This window comes from Crocuta crocuta, unplaced genomic scaffold (genome assembly GCF_008692635.1).
Source record: "Crocuta crocuta isolate KB4526 unplaced genomic scaffold, BGI_CrCroc_1.0 scaffold229, whole genome shotgun sequence".
Lineage (NCBI taxonomy): Eukaryota > Metazoa > Chordata > Mammalia > Carnivora > Hyaenidae > Crocuta > Crocuta crocuta.
Window position 1 is genome coordinate 4,964,503 of NW_027536464.1, and position 21,076 is coordinate 4,985,578.

General features: G+C 52.9%; 1 protein-coding gene across 1 annotated transcript; it reads left to right on the plus strand.

Moving 5' to 3' along the window:
- The first annotated feature begins 9,178 nt into the window (after positions 1-9,178).
- On the plus strand, positions 9,179-16,936 carry DES (desmin). The gene is made up of 9 exons (XM_077748560.1): positions 9,179-9,820; positions 10,904-10,964; positions 11,083-11,178; positions 11,340-11,501; positions 11,674-11,799; positions 12,209-12,429; positions 14,386-14,429; positions 15,847-15,929; positions 16,145-16,936. Exons 1-9 carry the CDS (start codon positions 9,237-9,239, stop codon positions 16,184-16,186), a joined length of 1,419 nt encoding a protein of 472 aa, XP_077604686.1. The 5' UTR covers positions 9,179-9,236; the 3' UTR covers positions 16,187-16,936.
- The last annotated feature ends 4,140 nt before the right edge of the window (positions 16,937-21,076 follow it).

The following is a 21,076-nucleotide window of genomic DNA, read 5'->3' on the forward strand; positions in this document are numbered from 1 at the left end:
ATCTCTGTGGGGTCAAATGGAATTTAGGCCGTTGGCTGGCTATCTGGACAGGTGTGAGAAGATAGATGGATGAAGGACAGGGGCTGTAAAAACACTGAAGATCCGAGAAGGGATATCTTCTGGAACCCAAGACTTACTTCCACTGTGTACTTGGATGGTTTGAAGAATAAGGCATCCCGCTCAGCAGCTAGAACAGCTCAGAGTGCTGGGGTGGACTGTGGTCTGGACTGGCAGAGAAGGCCCTAGGGTCGGAGTAGACCCCAAGATGACTGTGACTTAGCTGGCCGGAGGAAGAGGAGGATGATCCTATAAGGCTATAGATAGCAACTGTGCATAGTGGCCATGTGAGGTCATTGCCAGCCTGCTCAGGCCCTGTTTAAAGCACTCCACAACCTCAGAGTGATGTAGGAAACCTGGAAAGGGCCCAGGACAGAGAGATATGACCAAACTGGAGGGACTGAAACCAAAAAAGCCTATGAGGAAAGATGAAAGGAATGGAGATGAATCAGGGAAGGAGAGACTGAGTGATGGCACTAAGAACCTGCCAGAATTCCAGGGAAGAGAAGAAGCTGCCTTTCTCTATCTGGTCAAATTCTAAGAAAGAAAGAAGGGGCTTGCATTTCAGCAGAGGGATTAGAGTTAGCCCTTGAGAGGCGATCTAGGGTATGAATCCATGGGCAGGTGAAGAAGCCTGTGAAATCATGCATGGAGGTCGGAGCAGGGCTGAGCCCCATAGGACCCCATCTTGGGGGCTTCCGACTCCTCCTGACACCATTCACCCCAGTTCTCAGACCCCTTCCTCTCTTCCACCCAGATACACCCTAGTGTGGTCAAAGAGCATTTCTCCTCTTCTGCCTGGGGGTTCCTTGGGGGGTGTGTGCACGCCTGTGTGGAGAAAGGGGGCTCCTCTGCCCCCTTTCTGTCTCTTCAGGAAATGGCACAGGACTGGGAGCCATTTGGACAAGTTTAGAGGTATCCCCTCCAAAGTGCTGGTAAATGTGCTGGGGAGAGAGCTGAGCTGGGACTCTGAGAGCCGGCACAGGACACGGGGGCTGCATTGTTTTGTTGGGCAGGACACCCCCCGCCCGCCCCCCGGGGAGAGAGAAGACAGGAGCACCCAGAGGTTGCAAGGAACAGGAGGGTAGGGAGAACGTATGTCTAAGAAGGACGCTGATCCCATTTCTGCGGGCTGGTGTAGCCACGTCTCATCACGGGACTGGGGCCATTCTGGGGCTGTGCCAGGGAGCTGGGTCCCGACTGATGGTGAGTCTGAGAGGCTCCCAACCGGGCTGCCCCGGGAGGCACCGAAGCTTTGATTCAGAAGAAAAAGGCCTCTCACTCCTCGCCCTGGGGCAGAGTAGGGAGGGACGTCCAGGATATTTCACTCTAAGCAAGGAGAAACTGAGACCCAGAGAAAGGACTTAAGAGTGGGGTCACACAGCTTATCCCGACCTGGCCCCAGGCCTCTGGCCTCCCAACTCCCAGCCCTATGCTGCCCTCTGCACATCAGGAGGCCTGGGGGACTTTCCCCTAATGCTACTGGAGCCCCTTCTCCTTCTCTCGTCTTGACTTTGGTCCCCACCCTCTGCTCCTCCATCTCCAACCCCTGCGAGTGCCACCTGAAGGTCCCCGGATGCTCGCACTTTCACCTCCGCCATCTCCGCGGCCCCTCCCCTTTGGAGCTCAGCCCCACCCCACCCCCCTCCAGCCGGCAAAGCGTCCTATTTGGTAGAAGCTGGGGGCTGGGAAGAGGTGAGATGGGCCTCAGACTTCTCCTACTTTGGCAGAAAACCCTCAGCCGTTGCATGTCTGTAAAAGGCGTGTGGGGCAGGCAGGGGGTTGGAGCTGAGCTGTGGGGCCTCCCTGGGGAAGGAGCTGGGTCGGGGGTGTGGGGGTGATGAGGCGGAGGTGGAGGAGGGATTTGAGAATGGAGGTGGGAGTGTCCGTGAAGCCAGGGACTCAGGAAACGGTCTGGGGTCACAGGGAGAGGGAGACTGTGGCCTGAAGGTCTGGAGCCAGTGAGGGGCCGAGGGTGGCAGACAAGGCTGGGTGGCGGCCGGCCTGGGGAAGGGCAGCGTGAGAGAGAGGAGTTTCAGGGAGAATCCTGACGCCACCGTGCTGCAGGGCCCCCCAACTCAACCTCCCCCTCGTGATATCAGGAAGAAACAATTGCCTCTGGACATTCCTTCCCTTTTACAGTCACTCCAGCCTCCTCAGCAGCCCGTGGAGGTTAAGCAGCCACTAGAGCTGAGAGGAATGGGGGGGAGGTGCCGCATGGAAGGGCAGGGAGGCACCAGAGAGCAAGGGCTCAGCGGGGGAGCCCTCACTGCTCCCACTCCCTTGGCCCAGAGACTCAGGGTATCAGAGGCTGAGGGGACCTCAAAAGTGACCTGGCCTGATCCCCTTTCACACCTCGGCCTGACAGGGCCACATGGGACTTGCCCAGGTCACCCAGATGATTAGTTGGTGAACCCCCAGGATGAAGACCTGTGTCATCCTCTGGCTGACCACCCCACACCCACACCCCCATGCTTGAGCCTCCTACCTCCCTACCAAGTGTGAAAGCTGAAGCAAGGGCCGAGGTTCCAGGGTTCACACCTGCCATACTGTCCACAAGGCTCTCTTGCAATGGCTGTCTCCTGGCCCAGCCCAGCTCCGGACAGAAGCCCAACACGCTCAGCTGGAAAACAAAGGGGGAGGGAGTGGGCCCAGGTGAAAGGGGCCAAGGGCAAGCCATGAAGGGTCGGTGGGTGGAGGAAGGGTGCACTGTGGGGAGGCGTCAGCACTGTCTCCCACCTGGGGCCCTGGGTCGCACTTGGGGTAGTGAGGTGCTCCCAGACAGGGCAAGATGGGGGAGTGGCTCCTGGTTCTCCCTTTTTTGCCCTCTTTCAGTTTTTCCTCAATCCAAATGCCCCAGGCTGGTTGGGTCAGCGTCCCCACTCCAGCCACCCACCAAGGCCAGCCACCTGACCCCTCATCCGTGCCATCTATGGGATCTGGGAAGTCCTATGGGCAGCCAGGACCCTTTTGTTCCAGGGAGCCCACTGTGAGGTTCAGAGATCTGCCTCCATATCTACAAGCACTAGGTGGGCGTCACTCTGGGTCGGCATCCACGAGCCCTCCAGACACTGGGACAGCAAATGCAAAGGTCTGGAGGCTGGAAAGAGCCTGGCAGTGTCATCCAACCAGCCGTCCACACAGCGTCACCCAACAGAAAAGAGGACAGTGTGGCTGAAGTGAGGTGAGCCCGAAGGAAAAGCCAGCGAGCTGAGCTCGGCCAGGACCGGCCCTGCGCAGCCTTGGAGGCTGTGATGACTTTGGGTTTTGCTGGTTCGTTAGCTCAGGGAAGGGGGAGAAATGGAAAATGGTAAAACAGGTGAAGTCTCCAAGAGGAAGGAGTACTGCCCCCAGATACTTGATCTGTGAAAGTGGGGTTCTTTTCGCTCGGCTTGGCTCCCAGGTTAGAGTAAGAGCACAGCAGAGACACATCATGCAGGTTCAAATATAAGGGAATGTTTTCATACATATGTGTATATACGTGTGTGTGTGTGTGTGTGTGTGTGTATTTTTTTTTAAGTAGACTCCATGCCCAATGTGGGGCTTGAACTCATGACCCTGAGATCAAGAGCCTCATGCTATACTGACTGAACCAGCCAGGTGCCCTTAAGGAAATGTCTTCTAACAGCATAGCTGTCCACCGTCCATGACGGAGATGTGTTAGGTACCCAGTGACGTTAGTGGAATGGAACGGGCTGCCTGGAGACACCGAGTTCCCAGGCAGTGGAGGGATTCAAGCAGGACCCATGCTTGCTGGAGACACCAGAGAGATTTCCACCTTAACTGAGAAGTAAGGACATTGGACTGGCTGACCTCGTGACCTTTGAAGTTGCCTCCAACCTCAAGCTCCCAAGGCTCTCCAAGGTCAGGGAGATCTGTGAAGATTTCAAGCAAAAGCAGGACTGACTTTCTTCTTTGACAAAATGTATTGATAACACCCAGTGTACAAGACACTGTACCATATACACAAGTTTACAAATTGTTCCCTTTTTTTCCCTGACAAACGCTGAATGAAATGGTCTGTCGTAGGGGATTTTCCCATTTCCAATATCAATGAGCTCAGCTAAGACCCATGACCATAAAATAATGTGACTATTTTTTAAAAATAGCTTATCCAAATTTACAAATTGAAAAGTGTCTCCAGGATGTTCATAGCAGCACTGTTTATCATAGGAAAAGAATGGAGACAGTATAAATGCCCAGCAACAAAAACTTGGCTAAACAAATTATGGCAAATCCATACATTGAAATACAAATGAGGTTATTAAGTAGAATGACTCAAAATGTCCCAATAAAGAAAAGAGCATGCCCAGATGGCTTCACTGGTGAGTTCTACCAAATATTTCAGAATTAACACCAATACTTCTCAAACTCTCCCAAAAATTTGAAGAGAAGGGCATACTTCCTAATTCATTGTATGAGGCCAGAATTACCCTGATACCAAAGCCAGACAAAGACACACAAGAAGATGAAACTAAAGACCTATATCCCTTATGAATATTGATGTAAATTCTAGGGGTGCCTGGGTGGCTCAATCATTAAATGGCCAACTTCAGCTCAGGTCATGATCTTACAGTTTGTGAGTTTCAGCCCCCTTGGGTTCTGTGCTGACAGCTCAGATCCTGAAGCCTGCTTCGGATTCTGTGTCTCCCTCTTTCTCTGCCCCTCCCTTGCTCCCACTCTGTCCCTCTAGCTCTCTCAAAAATAAATAAACATAAAACATTTTTTAAACAAATTCAGTTTAGCAATCCAAATTCAGCAGCATATTCAAAGGATTATATACCACGACCAAGTGGGACTTAGTTCTGGAATGCAAGGATGTTCAACATAGGAAAATCAATCAGTTTAATATGGTACATTTACAGAATGAAGGGGAAATCCCAAGTGATCAATTTCATTTATAATAGCATCAAAAGAATAAAATACTTAGGAATAAACATAACGGTGGAGGCATAAGACTTGTTCACCGAAAACTATAAAACATTACTGACATAAATTAAAGAAGACACAAATAAATGGAAAGACATCCTATATTCATGGATTGTCAGACTTAATATTGTTAAGCTGTCAATACTGCCCAAAGTGACCTATGGATTCAATACAATCCCTGTCAAAATCCCACAAATATTATTTGAAGAAATGGGAAAATTCATTGTAAAATCCGTTTGGAATCTCAAGGGACCCTGAATAGCCAGAACACATTGAAAAAGAACAAAGTTGAAGGCTTCACATTTCCTAATTTCTTTCTTTCTTTCTCTTATTTCTTTTTATTATTATTATTTTTAATGTTTACTTAATTTTGAGAGGGAGAGAGAAACAGAGCATGATCCGGGGAGGAGCGGAGAGAGAGAGAGATATAGAATCTGAAGCAGGCTCCAGGCTCTGAGCTGTCAGCACAGAGCCCAACGCGGGGCTCAAACTCACAAACTGTGAGATCAAGACCTGAGCTGAAGTCAGAGGCTTAACTGACTAAGTCACCCAGGTGCCCCTCCTGATTTCAGAACTTATCACAAAGGTACAGAAAGCAAAGTGTGTGGCACTGTCATAAGGACAGAGAGGCCAATGGAATAGAGAGCCCAGCAATAAATCCTCACAAATATGGTGAAATGGTTTTCAGCAAGGGTGTCAAGACCATTCATTGGAGGAAAGACAGTCTTCAACCAATGGTGCTACAAAAGCTGGATATTCACATGTAAAAGAATGAAGTTGGACCCTTACCTCACACCACAGACAAACATGAACTCAAAACATATCAAGGACATAAAACTGTAAAACTCATAGAAGAAAATGTGGGTGGTGGAATTCATGACATTGAATCTGGCAGTGATTTCTTGAATATGACACCAAAAGCACAGGGAATTAAAAAAACATAGATAAATCAGATTTCATCAAGATGAAAACCTTTTGTGCATCAAAAGACATGATCAACAGAGTGAAAAGGCAACCAACCCACAGAAGGGGACCGCTTGAATTTTGTGCCAAGTACATTACCCATCCAGTTAAGTTATTATTATTTTTAGTGTGTCCAAGTCTAACTAGTCCCCTGGGGAGGCGAAACTTACTTCAGAGGTGCTGCCCAGTTCAGAACGTGTTTTGGAGCACTCCTCTTTCACCTGCTGTCCAAGACTTGGTGTTGTTTTGCTGTCCTCCATGGTAGCAAATTCTCGGGGTTGGAACTGAAGTTTGGAAACAGCCCCAAGTGGTTCAGAGCCAAGTCTGGTAGATGTTGGTTTTGAGTAGAGAATAGGTGACATAATTTATTTGTTTGTTTTCTGCTTCATTTCACCAAGGAACTGAGATCTTGGGCTTGTCTGAAGGGCAATTTCCTTATGTGGTCTGGAGACTGTTCACAGAGAGGACTCCCAAAAATGTTCTGTCCTCCCTAGGAAATGGGTGCACAGTCTCCTACACTAGGAATGTTTTGGCTACAAGTGAGAGACGCCAGCACCAAGTGCCTTAAGTGAAAAAAAAGAGGAAAAGTTTATTGGCCCCAAAGTCAGGAAAGACACTGGCGGAGCTCACATTGAGGGAAGAACTGCAGAACCAGGGCCCCAGGGGCTGACACTCTCCTCTTGAGGTGTCTCTGCTTCTTCTAGAATGTCCTTTCTTCCTAGTGCAGAACGACCCCACTGGGCAGAAAACATGGTTGTCACAGCCTCCAGTTTAGCAATCCCTGTTCCAGCTATAAATTCTAGGGAAGGTCTCTGATTGGCTCTTCTCAGGTCCAGGTCACCCGTTGAGCCAATCACTGCAGTCAGAGAGATACAGTTTATAATCCTGGCTGGGAACCGAGTAATCTGTCCACCCATCATGTGCAGTGTGTGTGCGTGTGTGTGTGTGTGTGTGTGTGTAAGTGTGTAGCATTTGTTACCAAAATAACAGAATGGGGAAAGAAAACTTGCAGGCTAGTTTGAATGACAACAAGGACAGTTGTTGCCTAGGATATGCTAAGGATCCACACGGTCTCTAAAATTCTCCAGGAGCCTATAATCTAGTTTGGGAGACAAGACACAAAAATAACCAGAGCACAACAGCTTGCACTGACTCCAGGCCTGGATAAGAATATCTGGAACTCCCCATAGGCCTGTCTCTTGGGTAAAAATTAGATACTTAGTGTGGAAAGTCTTTGAAAAGACAGCCGTAACAATGCCCTTTACAGTTCACCTGGCTCATTCACATCCAGTCTGGGGGCAAAGCACAGCTCCGGAGTCCGACTGCCTCAGCTTCCCGAGCTATAAAATGGGACCGATACTAGTTCCCACCTCATAGGATTGTTGGAGGTTTGGGGGTCGCGGTGGGGAGTGCCCAGCAGCATGGCACGCAGTGGATGCTGTGTGAGGTATTATTTGCATGTTGTTACCCACGCCTCTTTTTTTTTTTAAATTTTTAACATTTATTCATTTTTGAGCATGAGTGGGGGAGAGGCAGAGAGAGGGAGACACAATCTGTAACAGGTTCCAGTCTCTGAGCTGTTAGCACAGAGCCCGATGAAGGACTCAAACCCACAAAGAGTGAGATCACGACCTGAGCTGAAGTCAGATGCTCAACCAACTGAGCCACCCAGGTGCCCCTACCCATGCCTCTTGAAACCCCTGTTGGGTAAACGGGTAGATGTGGCAAGGCTGACCATTTCCACTTTATTTGATTGTGTGTGTGTGTGTGTGAGTGTGTGTGTGTGTGTGACTATTTCCACTTTATAGTGGAGGACACAGAGAAGGACTTGCCTGCGGGTAATTAGGCCCACTGATGAGGGCAGAGCGAAGGCAGGACCAGCGCCCTATTTCTGAAGTTTACATTCTGGAAGGGTCAGGTCTAAGAGAGGCCTGGAAAGTGCCAGGTGGAGATGTAGGGAGGCAGCCAGTGCTCACGGAGAAGTGAGGATGTCCTCAGAGGTTGGCCAGTACCTGTACCCCGAGGACGGGGAGCTATGACGGACTGGACAGGTCCTCTGTGTGACTCCATTCTTGCCGGGGGCTTGGAGCCTTACAGGGGATGGGAAGTAATTGGGGCGTATCACCCCAAACCTTCCTTGGCCATCTGACACCCATGCCTCCTCAGGTACCCGGCCCCCCCCGCTGAGCGCCTTTCCCGTGCGCTTATTTCCCGGATTGAGGCATTCTCCTCTATAAATACCAGCTCTGGTATGTCAGGGCTGGCAGCTGTTGCTGCCAGAGAGATGGCTGGGTGGACGTGTGGCTCCTGACAAAACACAAACCCCTGGTGTATGTGGGTGTGGGGGATGTGAGTGGGGGGATGGATCAGAGAAGGGGTGGGGGNAAGGGGGCAGAAGGAGGTGAAGTTGGTGGGCGGGGGTGAGAGTACATAGCAACTGGAAACGGAGAGGGCACTAGACTCTTTCTGGAAATCACCCTGTTGTTTATAAACTTGAGGCTCCGCCCTAGCCCGAAGAGGAGGGGGGAAGGGCCTAGACTAGCCAGGAGGGAAACTGAGGCTCAGGGCTAGAACCCTGGTGCGGGCGGATATACAGGAGCAGGCGGGATTTGGCCAGGATGGTTCTCTGTGCCCCACCCTGGGGCCCTCTCCCCACCCTGCCTGCCTAGAGATCCTCTTCCTGGGTGCCTGGCTGGTGGGCTGTCCCTGCCCGAGCCCTCCCCAACCTCTGTTACTTCTAGACAATCTTTAGGGGGAGAAAAGGTGATTTGAGCCTTTCTTGGGAATAGGCCTTGTTCCTTCAAGAAATGACCCAAAGTCTCTCCTTAGAGCAAAAGGGACACCCTCAAACCAAGTGGAAGCCTCTTACCCACTCTCTCCCCTGACTATCCGCCCCCCCCCACCTCTCAGGCCCCCAAGGACTGAAAACTGAAAGAGGCCTGTCTAGGGGCTCCAGACATGCTTTGCTGCCCCGGTGAAGGGGTTGGCAGGCCTGCCCATCTTCTGCCCTCCGAGGTCCTCCAGCTTGTCCCACTCCTGTTAGGGGCCCCTTCCCACCCGGCGGAGGCGGAGGGGCGCCGGCCTCCCCGCCCCCACGCCAGCGGCCGCCCTTCCTGGCAGGACAGCGGGATCCTGCAGCTGTCAGGGGAGGGGCGGCGGGGGCTGATGTCAGGAGGGATACAAATAGTGCGGGACGGCTAAGGGGCCCTGTCTCCCCTCGACGCAACCACTCTCGGCCGCCCGCCGCCGCCGCCTCCGTGCCGCCCAGCCTCGCCCGCGCCGCCACCATGAGCCAGGCCTACTCGTCCAGCCAGCTCACGTCCTCCTACCACCGCAGGTTCGGCGGGGCGGCGGGCTTCCCGCTGGGCTCCCCGCTGAGCTCGCCGGTGTTCCCGCGCGGGAGCTTCGGCACCAAGGGCTCCGCGAGCTCGGTGACGTCCCGCGTGTACCAGGTGTCGCGCACGTCGGGCGGGGCCGGGGGCCTGGGCGCGCTGCGGGCCAGCCGTCTGGGGGCGACCCGCGTGCCCCCCGCCTCCTCCTACGGCGCGGGCGAGCTGCTGGACTTCTCGCTGGCCGACGCCGTGAACCAGGAGTTCCTGACCACGCGCACCAACGAGAAGGTGGAGCTGCAGGAGCTCAACGACCGCTTCGCCAACTACATCGAGAAGGTGCGCTTCCTGGAGCAGCAGAACGCGGCGCTCGCCGCCGAGGTGAACCGGCTCAAGGGCCGCGAGCCGACCCGGGTGGCCGAGATCTACGAGGAGGAGCTGCGCGAGCTGCGGCGCCAGGTGGAGGTGCTCACCAACCAGCGCGCCCGCGTCGACGTCGAGCGCGACAATTTGCTGGACGACCTGCAGCGGCTCAAGGCCAAGTGAGGACGCGGCGCTCCCAGACCCCCTCTCCGTGCGCTGGGCGCGAGGGAGGCGAGGCCTGGGGGCTGAGACACAGCTGTCAGGACCTGCCTTGCCCCAGGGTGCCGGGGACCCCTCTCCTCCCTCCCCTCCCCCTCCCCCACTTGGGGGAGACAGTCATCTACGGTGTCCTCAGAGGAGAGAGGGACTCCAGGTCTCTCCCTCGTGCTCTCACTCTGAAAAGGGGGAGTTTCCTTGGGGACATCATGGGGTGCAAATGGGAGGCCTGGGCCCTGTAGACAGCCTCCTGGGGGTGCAAATGGGGGACCTGGGCCCTGTAGACAGCCTCCTGGAAGCACCTTAAGATGCTGGGGTGGTGTTGATGGGGGACAGGCAGAGGAGTGGAGGGAGGGGGTTGGGGTTGAGTCAGAGGGAGAGGGGAGGTTGATAGGAGACCAGGAAGGTGGGGGCAGGCTGGGAGAGGCAGGGGCTGGGGAATCCAAGTGGCAGCTCTCAGGTCTTCTGTAATGAGGCCCAGGGGAGGTGGGTAGACAGCAGATCTTGGTCCTTGTGCCCGGCTGAGGCTGTGACATCTCACAGAGGAAGTGGATAAGCTAGAGGAAAAGGGAGGGAGCTAGCTGCAGCCCCCAGAAAGCTTGGAGGACCTGATGGTGGGCTTGGTCAGGCTTCCTGGAAGAAAAGGCAACAAGAACAGAGCAAGTACTAGTAGGTCCTGCTTCTGACAGCTCAAGTGAGCAGAATCACTGTCCTACCGCGGGACACAGACAGTAATTGAGTGCCTACATGGGCCAGGCTGGGGCTGGGAACCAGGAACATGGCTGTGGATAAAATAGACACAGTTCCTAATCCCAGGGAGGTCACAATCCGGTGGGGACATAGACTTCCGGGGTGTGGCTCCTGGGGAAGAAATTGGACCACTTCCTGTCGCCTCCCTGGGTGGGCGGGGCCTCTTGTCTCTACCCTCTAGCCAGGCCTGCACACGGTGTCCTGAGCCCCACTCCCTGGGCAGCCCCCACCCAGCCATCTCCACTGCCGGCTTTATCCCCACCAACGGTCACTTTCTGTCTGTCTGTTCCGGCCAGGCTGCAAGAAGAGATTCAGTTGAAAGAAGAAGCAGAGAACAATTTGGCTGCCTTCCGAGCGGTGAGCCCTCTCTTGGTCCCCCAGTAACCTTACCCTTCTGACCCCATGTGATCCCCGGTCTCCCTCTGCCCTGCCTGGGTCCTCAGTGACCCTGTCCCTCTTGCTTGTTCACTTGCAGGATGTGGATGCCGCTACTCTAGCTCGAATTGACCTGGAGCGCAGGATTGAGTCTCTCAACGAGGAAATCGCGTTCCTTAAGAAAGTGCATGAGGAGGTATGCCCTCAGCCTTCCTCTTCGGGGTCTTTAGACCCTGGTGAGAGGAGCTGGAAGGGATGGGGGGCAGGGCAAGGCTCTGGGAACGGGGTTGAGAGGGTGCTGTGTGGGTGGGGCTTGGGACACGCCCTTGAGCACTGAAGCCCAGCTGTATCCTGCAGGAGATCCGAGAGCTACAGGCCCAACTTCAGGAACAACAAGTACAGGTGGAGATGGACATGTCCAAGCCAGACCTCACCGCTGCCCTCAGGGACATTCGGGCTCAGTATGAGACCATTGCGGCTAAGAACATCTCAGAAGCTGAGGAATGGTACAAGTCAAAGGTGGGCAACCTGGTCCAGGGGCTCTGGCCCCTCTGTCCCCCTCCCCGCCTGTTTGGAGATGCTTCCTGTGCTATATCCATGGGGAGGAGGGTGAGCCAGGGTCTCTATGCTCCCTTGTCCCTCGCCATCCCTGCCTGCATCCTCCTCATCTCATGCCCCTCCCTACCCTTAGGTGTCCGACCTGACCCAGGCAGCCAACAAGAACAACGATGCCCTGCGCCAGGCCAAGCAGGAGATGATGGAGTACCGACACCAGATCCAGTCCTACACCTGTGAGATCGATGCCCTCAAGGGCACTGTGAGTCCTTGCCCACCTTGCCCGACCCAAGCCTTCGGGCCTATAGCTCACATTCTCACTCTGTGACCTTGGTTCCCATCACATACCCTCTCTGGGCCTCTGTCTCTTTAAATCTACCACAGGGATGAAAACAGATGGGTAGATTCTCAGCTGGACTCTCAGGAATCATGGGGCTCCTACGTGGGGGTGGAGAGGATGAACACTGATGCTTCCTTTTATCGCTTCTGTTCTCGGGGTTTCCACATGAGACTTCACCTGAGTTCAGGGTCCCCTAGCTCAGAAGAGTTTGCCAACTCCTGGACCTGACCATCGGGGGTTGCGTCCTAGCTCTGAGGCTGTATCTCTCCCCATGCCGGGTCCCTAGTGCCCACCCTTTCCTGTTCTTGACCTGGGCGTCCCTCTCCTGCAGAACGATTCCCTAATGAGGCAGATGCGGGAGCTGGAAGACCGCTTTGCCAGTGAGGCCAGTGGCTACCAGGACAACATCGCACGTCTGGAAGAAGAGATCCGGCACCTCAAGGATGAGATGGCCCGCCACCTGCGCGAGTACCAGGACCTGCTCAATGTCAAGATGGCCCTAGACGTGGAGATCGCCACCTACCGGAAGCTGCTGGAGGGCGAGGAAAGCCGGTGAGGGGCGAGGCCCGGGCTGGTGGTGGGGTTCTGGGGAGTGCTGAGGTGCCCATTCCTGACCTGGGAGCGGGGCTCAGGATCACCTTAGCAAGATCTGGAAATAATTTTATACACGAGGCCACCACACCACTAATTGCACAGAATTAACCAAGGCCACCTGGGTAAAAGTGATTTAATTAATAGCTTTTATAAAAAGAGAAACATAAGTATTCCCTCATCTACCGTCAGAATTAAGAATCAGCAGCATAAAACTATGTTCAGCCACCAGTAATAAAATGTTACTGCCAGTCAAGGGAGAGATGAAAGCAGAGTAGGGGGTGATGAGGAAGAAAAGGGAGGGGGCAGAGAGAGACAAATGGAGAGCCTGGGACACAGGCTAAGAAGGAGAGTGCAGAGACTCGTGCGCTGAGGGTGCATACGTGCACATACACACGTACACACGTGTACAAACACTTGCACACACACACACTCAGAGGATAAGACAGCATGACGTGCTCAGAGCAACTTAACCTCTAGATACCGAAAATGACATATGACTAGAAGTCAAAGTGAGGGAAATTTCTGGGGTGATGGAAATGCTATACATCTTTTTAAAAGTGTTTGTTTGCTTGTTTGTTTGTTTGAGAAAGAGAGAGAGAGAGCACAAGTGGGAGGGGGGCAGAGAGGGCAGGAAAGAGAGAATCCCAAGTGAGCTCGAGGGGCTCGAGCTCACGAACCATAAGATCATGACCTGAGCTAAAATCAAGAGTTGGATGCTTAAACGACTGAGCCACCCAGGCACGCTGNAGAGAGACAAATGGAGAGCCTGGGACACAGGCTAAGAAGGAGAGTGCAGAGACTCGTGCGCTGAGGGTGCATACGTGCACATACACACGTACACACGTGTACAAACACTTGCACACACACACAGAGGATAAGACAGCATGACGTGCTCAGAGCAACTTAACCTCTAGATACCGAAAATGACATATGACTAGAAGTCAAAGTGAGGGAAATTTCTGGGGTGATGGAAATGCTATACATCTTTTTAAAAGTGTTTGTTTGCTTGTTTGTTTGAGAAAGAGAGAGAGAGAGCACAAGTGGGAGGGAGGCAGAGAGGGCAGGAAAGAGAGAATCCCAAGTGAGCTCGAGGGGCTCGAGCTCACGAACCATAAGATCATGACCTGAGCTAAAATCAAGAGTTGGATGCTTAAACGACTGAGCCACCCAGGCACGCTGGAAATGCTATATATCTTGATTTAGACTGGTAGTTACATGGATGTCGACTGATCAGAACTCGCCGAATTGTATGCTAAAGACCTGTGTATTTCACTGTATATAAATCTAACTTCAATTTAAAACAGGTCAACTGCTCAAAAAAAATGACACCTATTGATACTCATAAAAATGGTAATATCTAAGGTTTTAAAAAATCAGCAGACATGTTTAGATACATAGACTTAACACAGAGAGATTCCAGATTTCATAGAATTACATCTACATATAATGACTTTTAAGGTGGCTCAAGTCATGTGGCATTCTCCCAGCACTAGGCATAAACGGGGATGGCATTTACCCTGGCTCTTGCCCTCCGGTGGGTGGGCTGGAGGTTCCCAGCCTGGCTGGAGGGTGAGCATACATGATGGATGTTGCCCACAGCTGCTATTACACCCTGCAGTGCCTGAAGAAGGAAATTGTGGTGGACTGGAGAGGGCAGTGGGGTTGGTGGTACTGATTTCAGGCCAGCAAGTCAGAGATGGAATTGTTATCCTTCCAGAAGGAACAGTTTCTGAGCTAGCTGTACTTGACCTTTGACCCCATGCCCTTAGTAACATGAAAGTGGGAGTATTGAGGTCAGTGAGACAGGGACAGCTGACCATGGTCTTTAGAGGGGACATGGGCAAGCTTTGATGGGGGTCACAGGGAGAGATGGGGGGTTCTAACCCTTTGGGGACTTGGTGTCTCTCTTTTCAGGATCAACATCCCCATCCAGACCTTCTCTGCTCTCAACTTCCGAGGTGAGTGTGTGTTGGTTGGTGGATGCTGGGTGGTGGGGGCAGGAGTCCAGCATGGGCACTGTCTAAGGCCAGCCAGGAAAGGAGGATGGAGCCGTGGGGACAGGGCTAGGGTTCCAGAAAGAGAAAGGAGGCTGCTGCAGGTGGGTGGGGAAGTTTAGAGAGAGGCACCTTCTATCAGAGAGATGTTCTCAATATACCCAACCTCTGAAGGGACCAAGGGTGTCCTTGGGGGGTCTGGCAGCAAAAGCATCTAGAACCATACACCCCAGGCTACAAGGCACCCACCAGCCATTGTCTGTGTAGCAAATTGCCAAGCATCCCTTACCACTTCCACCCCTACCCCCGGCTGCCTGTTGAACACCTCCAGTTTGCTGGAGCAAGATGTTGGATGCATGTTTAAAACAATGAAGCCAAACCTTAGCAAAGCCAAACAATTAAAAGAACGAGCTCCTAGGGCACTCTGCCATTCTGACATTAGGAATATGCAGATCGAGTGGCTTTCCAACCCCAGAGAGCAGAAAAACACGCTATAATGATACATTAGGAAAGCAAGTCAGAGTCCTTGGCAGCAGTGCCTTTCCTAGATCAAACCTTTTATATCTTCGACGTTCTTTTCCATCGGGAAAAATACATGCAGCGCTCCACCGAGTTACAGCGTTCATCACAGGCTGGTTGCTCGCTTCGGAGATTCATGAACACCAAACCCATAACACCCAGGACCTAAATTTGACCCGCCCTATAAAACTCAGAACCTCTTTTTTCAGTTGGTAGTTTATGCAGACACCCAAGGGTAAGCCTTGCAACTGAAGCTGCTTGAGGCTTTTTTAAATCAATCGTTCGGTGGCCATGATAGTGCAAGTATCGCTGTAACTGTTTCACAGTGAAGAAACTGAGGCGTCGAGGGGCAAGTGACTCACCACCAGCACAATGAATCAGTAGCTAACTTCTGTCTATGTCTCTTTCATTAAGACACGGTTTACTCATCTGGAGTCTGAAAGGGGGCTGGGTACCAACCAAGACCAAAAGAGAGTCTTGATGCTGGGTTTGGGGTTCTTTCAGGGTACAAATTCACGCAGGGCTGTGTTGGAGCCCAGGGGTAGAGAGGGAGCAAGGAGGTGCGTGAGGAATGGGAATGTTGGGTGGCCTGGGGCCTCAGGGGTCCCCCACCCTCCAAAGTCAGCCCACAGCTGGAGCCTGAGCCCATCTTAGCCGTGGGATTGGCCCCAGCGTCTGCAGAGCCACCTGCTGGATGCTGGGCTCAGGTGATAAAGTCTTGCTGAAGAAGTAACAGGCCCATCTTGAAAGGGGTAGGAGATTTCTGGACTCCATCCCCTGGAAACAGGGATGGACACCTAGTCCCTGGACTGGCCCAGGCCTCGACTTGGTCAGGCTGAGTATGTGCTTGCATCTATTGCAGAAACAAGCCCTGAGCAAAGGGGTTCTGAGGTCCATACCAAGAAGACGGTGATGATCAAGACCATTGAGACCCGGGATGGGGAGGTGAGCCATCTGTCCGGTCCCCTTACCCATGGAGGGAGGCAGGGGGCTATGGGTTATGTCTGTGAGGCTGTCAGCCAGGTGCCTTCCACCGGCTGTGCTGGTTTAAGCCTCACCCGGATGGAGACAGGGTCCTGTTGGAGTTGGGGGGCAGCCCAGGATTGGGGCTCCATTCTCCTGCCAGCACTGGTTTGCACTGGGCTTCTTTTCTTCCCTAGGTCGTCAGTGAGGCCACACAGCAGCAACACGAGGTGCTCTAAAGCCAGAGACCCCTCTGCCATCAGAGACCACCCTCGCCCCTGTCCTCACTGCCTCCTGAAGCCAGCCTCCCTCCGTCCCAGGTCACCACACCCAGCCACAGTGCTCCCCTCACAGCCTCTGACCCCTGCTCACTGACCACTGCTCATGGCCCCTCCAGGGGACACGGCTCACCCCTGCCCAGGCACAGGCAGCCCCAGCCGTGTGAGTCCTGGATGTTGGAAATGAGTGAGCCTGGCTCTTGGTTGCCCTCAGGGTGTGCTGGGAGGGCCAGGATGGAGCCAAGGCAGAGCAGTGCCCCTGCCCCTCCTACCTCTGTGACCTCAGGCTCTAGCCTCTGGCTTTGGAGAGGGCCCCAGGGCAGGGTGTTGGGACCCCACATGATCAGGATGGAACCTATGGACCTCCTTACCCCTACTCCCTAGCCTGGGTCAGAGAGAAAGGGCAGCCTCCCCAACAAGCCGGGCAGGTGACTGGGAGACTAGCCCCTGTGGGAATGGGGGCTTGAAAGCCCCTTCCTTTCCCACGGTGGGCTTAGAAAGCAGGGGCTGCAAGAGGGAACCCCCGAAGGTGCCAGATGTGGGAGCAGGAGATTTGGAAGGAGAGAGGGTGGGAGAAGTGCTGGAGAAGAGAGGAGAGGAGAGAGGCGGAGAGCGGTCTCAGGCAGGGGGAGGGGTGCCCCCCTCTGTGCCTGCCCCTCCCCTGCAGCAGGGGCTCTGGACAGAAACAATAAAAAGAGAAGCACAAGCCTAGCACGTGCCCTGGCTGTGATGACTGCCTGGTTGCCTGTGGGGGCCCCTAGGGCCCTGTTGCACTGCCCCTTGAGACGGATTGTGCACTGCCCTCCTGCCCGGTCAGACTGTCCCCCCGGGGCAGGTTACCCCTACTGTTCCCAGAACCTCCCAGCCTTGCTGTGTGCATGTAGTGAATGGTGGAGGGGGGTTGGGCAGGGGACTTTTTTTTAGGAGACCTTGAATACCTCCTGTTAGGCCCCAATTCCTGAGCTGCCCCCCTTGGGCCCCCTACCCCACTTCCGTATGATCAGGGCCCCAGGGACGCCACCCACTGCTCTTTCTGAAGGACACAGACTGGCCCTGAAGTAGGACTCCCCTCTTCCCTTCCCCTGCCTGAGCACCTGCTATGAACGAAGGCTGATTCAGGAACAAAAACAATGTTAAGAAAAATGGAAAGCTTCATCCTGGTCTTGGAGAAGAAGATTCAACACTCTGAAGATGTCAGTTCATCCTACATTAATCTATAATTTCAATGCAGTGGAATCTCAATTGAAAATACCAAAGGGAAATTTGGGGACAATTTGGCAAGTGTAGGAGAGGGGAGTGTAGGACATCTGAAAAAGAATGAGGAAGTCATAGACTAAAATACTAACACAGATGCGTTAAAGGTTTCTGTGGAGGAAACTTAATTATTCAATATATAGGCTTGGAGGTCACTGGGTAGCCATTGGGGCAGGAGTGAAGCCTGTCTCTTTTTACTCCTTCCAAAAAGGTCCAGATGGATCTAAGATTTAGGAAGCCTGATGGATCCTTAGAGGCCTCAGCCTTCAAATTAGAACTCATAGATTTAAGAGATTACTCTTTATAGGAGAGGGAAAGAGGGTAGAGATCACAAACATGGTAAACTCAGACACAGTCTGTAGGGGAAAAAAACAAACCTAATAGGGTTTTAGTCTTAAGGTCTCTAGTCTGATGTTCCTAACTGGCTTTTTCCAGAAACTTCTAAAGCCTTTCTGGTGTGTCTATCATTCTTCCTTTCCATGGATGCCACCCTCCCTCAAGAGTTACCCCTTCCCTCTGGGTTTAAGAAGGCCCGTTCTCCATCGTATTCATCCTTGCCCTGGGAGCACCGTGGGCACCCCCCAGGTCCCCACCCTCTGCCATGGTGACTCATGGTCATTTCTTTCTGCCTAGTGATCTAGCAGGGTGAACCCTGCGGGCCCCAGAACTACCCCAATCAACCCATAGTGAAATTCCAAATGAAATTAGGAGTAGCGTTTACAGTGTCCTCACCCTGGGATACAGGAGGAGGGGTGGGTGAGAGGCTTCTCAGCCTTGAGCCTAATGGGGGCCCTGGAATCTGAGTTATTCTCTCTGGGAGAGACATGCTTGGGGGAGACTGGGCTCAGGCGGATGAGAGGGAGTGTGTGTATCTGTGAGTAATTTCAGGAGTCTCCTAGCAGTTTCTTCTTTCCCATAAATGAGTACGTTCACTCATCTACCCCACAAAGACTGAAGGGGCACACAGGTCAGGGAAGGTCTTAGAGGCATCCCTACCCTCCAAAAAGAGCATGGTGTAGACTAGTCACTAAAGTGGAGAGAGTCTAGGCATCTTAGGCTCTCATAGGCAGACCTCAAGTCCCCGAGGCAGCGACCCCCACAATACAGGAGTCCTCTCCCCAGCCTCACCCCAACACCCTGATGAGCAGTCCTCAAGCTCTGCTTGAATATCCCTGGTGTCAGAGAACACACTACCTCCATGTGACCCCTTCAAGCTGGGGAGAGCTCTGAAAGTCAGAAAGCCCTCCTCCTCGGCACACTTCTGTCTCGGGTAACTGCTACCCACTTGTCCTCAGAGAAGAGAGAAGGCCGGACCCACCCTGTGTCCCCAGTGGGGAAGCATTCTCTGAGCAGAGCCTTCCTAGGCCTAGCAGTCCTCTGGTTCAGGGCACCTGCCTGACTCAGTCAGTAGAGCGCCTGACTCTTGATCTTGGGGTTGTGAGTTTGAGCCTCACGTCGGGTGTAGAGATTACTTTAAGAATAAATCTTCAAAAACAAAAAACCTAAGTAGAAATCCTCTGGTTCTAAGTCCTCTGCTTTACCTGCCTCCTAGGGAGCTGGACAGTGATATGGGGACTCTAGGGCAGGGGACATGGATATGGCACTCCCAAAGAAGGGGCATAATAAGCCAAAAAAAAAAAGATCTGGGTTCCATGTGGTCATACACATGCACCCCTTCACCTCTGTGCTAAACCTCTCCCTGTTCCTTGGGACACTCTGGTGTCTTCTCCGGTAAGACTCTGAACATCATGAAATAAGAGAGCTCATGGAGGGCTGACTACCTTCACATTAGACCCAGGGGACCTGGTCTAGACCAACTGCGACCCCACCTGAGGGGTGAGGTAGGAAGGATTGTGAAAACAAATATGTCCCTGAGCCAGGAACTGAGGCTTAGCGGACACTGTCCGGCCCTCTCCGTCTGCTCTGACTACCCTCCTCCCCCTGCCCCTGAGATCGCACCTTCTACCCACTTACCCCTCCCTCTCCCTCCTCTCACCTGAGAGTGGTGACCCAGGTGGCCCAGGACATTTATGCAAATACATCAATGAGTCTGGTTCAGCGCCTGAATGTCAGCTAACCAAGGTGGGGGGGGTGGGTTCATCGTTTTACTCACCACTGTTCTCCTGGTGCCCGGGAGAGTGCTTGCTCCATTGAAGGTGCTCATTAAATATTTAACTACTTGTTGAATGAATACCCACAGAGCACTTTTATTTACTTTTCTCTAAATTAAATATTTACTGGGAAGGCTGATGGCCCCCACTTCATTCACTGATACAACCAACATCTACTGACCTTTTGCTGTGTGTAGGGCACCTGGTGCATCATTATGTCCCAGAGGAAACTCCCCATGGCCCAGAGAGGTGGGGTGAACTGCCAAGGTCGCACAGCATATCCATGGCACAGGAGGATCAGGCTCCAGGCTCCTTGGCCTCTGGAGTCCAGATCTCTTTCCATGACACCATAAGCTTGTGATCGCAAGGCAGGGCCGACTGGCAGCACACACCCAGCCCGGAGCCAGGCCGCAGAGCACTATGGGGCCCATTCTGAGGGACAGATGAGCGCCTTGCAGCCAGCTGCCCTGGGTGGTGGGCCCGGCCAGGACTGGATGGCTTCTGACGGTCCTGGCTAGTACGGGCTCCTCCAGGAGAGGGCGCCAGTGACTCACACGCGCCTGCGCCCTCCAGACCCAGGCCCACATACCCCTGAGCACACATCAGTGAAGGCCCCCCTTACGGACATTCTGCCAGGAGATACACAAGCCATGTTCCAGGCCCTGCGCCAGGACCTTTTAAATAGTTAATATTCATTTTAATATTTAATATAATAATTTAAAGCCATCACAACAACCTAAGTCAGATCATGTAATTCCTCAGCTCAAAATCCTCTGAGATGACTTCCCATTTTCACTAAGAATAAAAGTGCCATGACCTACAAGATGCTGACTATCTGGCCCCTGCTACCCAACTGACTTCATGTCCCTCTACCCTCCCCACCGCTCCCTCCAGGCCCACTGGCCCCCTGGCTCTTCTTGGAGCCCACCAGGCACATGCCCCCCTCTGCCCGAAGCAGTCCTATCCAGATATCTTCACCTTTTGTTTCCTTGCTCCTTAAAGATTGGCTCAATTATTCCCAGTGAGGCTCAAGCGCAAGCCCCACCACACTCCCATCCCCTTGCGCTGCTACTCCATTTCCCCCACGAGGTCAGGAATCCCTGTCTCTTCTGTCCACTGCTGTATCCCTACCGCCCAGAACAGTGCCAGGCACAGAAAAGGAACTCAAAAATGTTTGTTGAAGGAACGAATAAATCCTGAGTTGGGCTACCCCATTTTACAGATGAAGAGACTGAAGCTTTATGATGTTAAGTGACTTACTCACGACCACACAGTTCATTTATTCATTCAACCAACCAACCAACCAACCAACCACCCAGCCAACATTTACAGACCACCTACACACATCCTGAGCAAATTGTTGAGGTTTAGCGGGATTACTGGTTTTTTCTCTAGTTCTTTGTTCTTTTTTTTTTTTTAATGTTTATTTTTGAGAGAGAGAGAGCACAACATAGGGAGCAGCAGAGAGAGACGGAGGCTCCAGGCT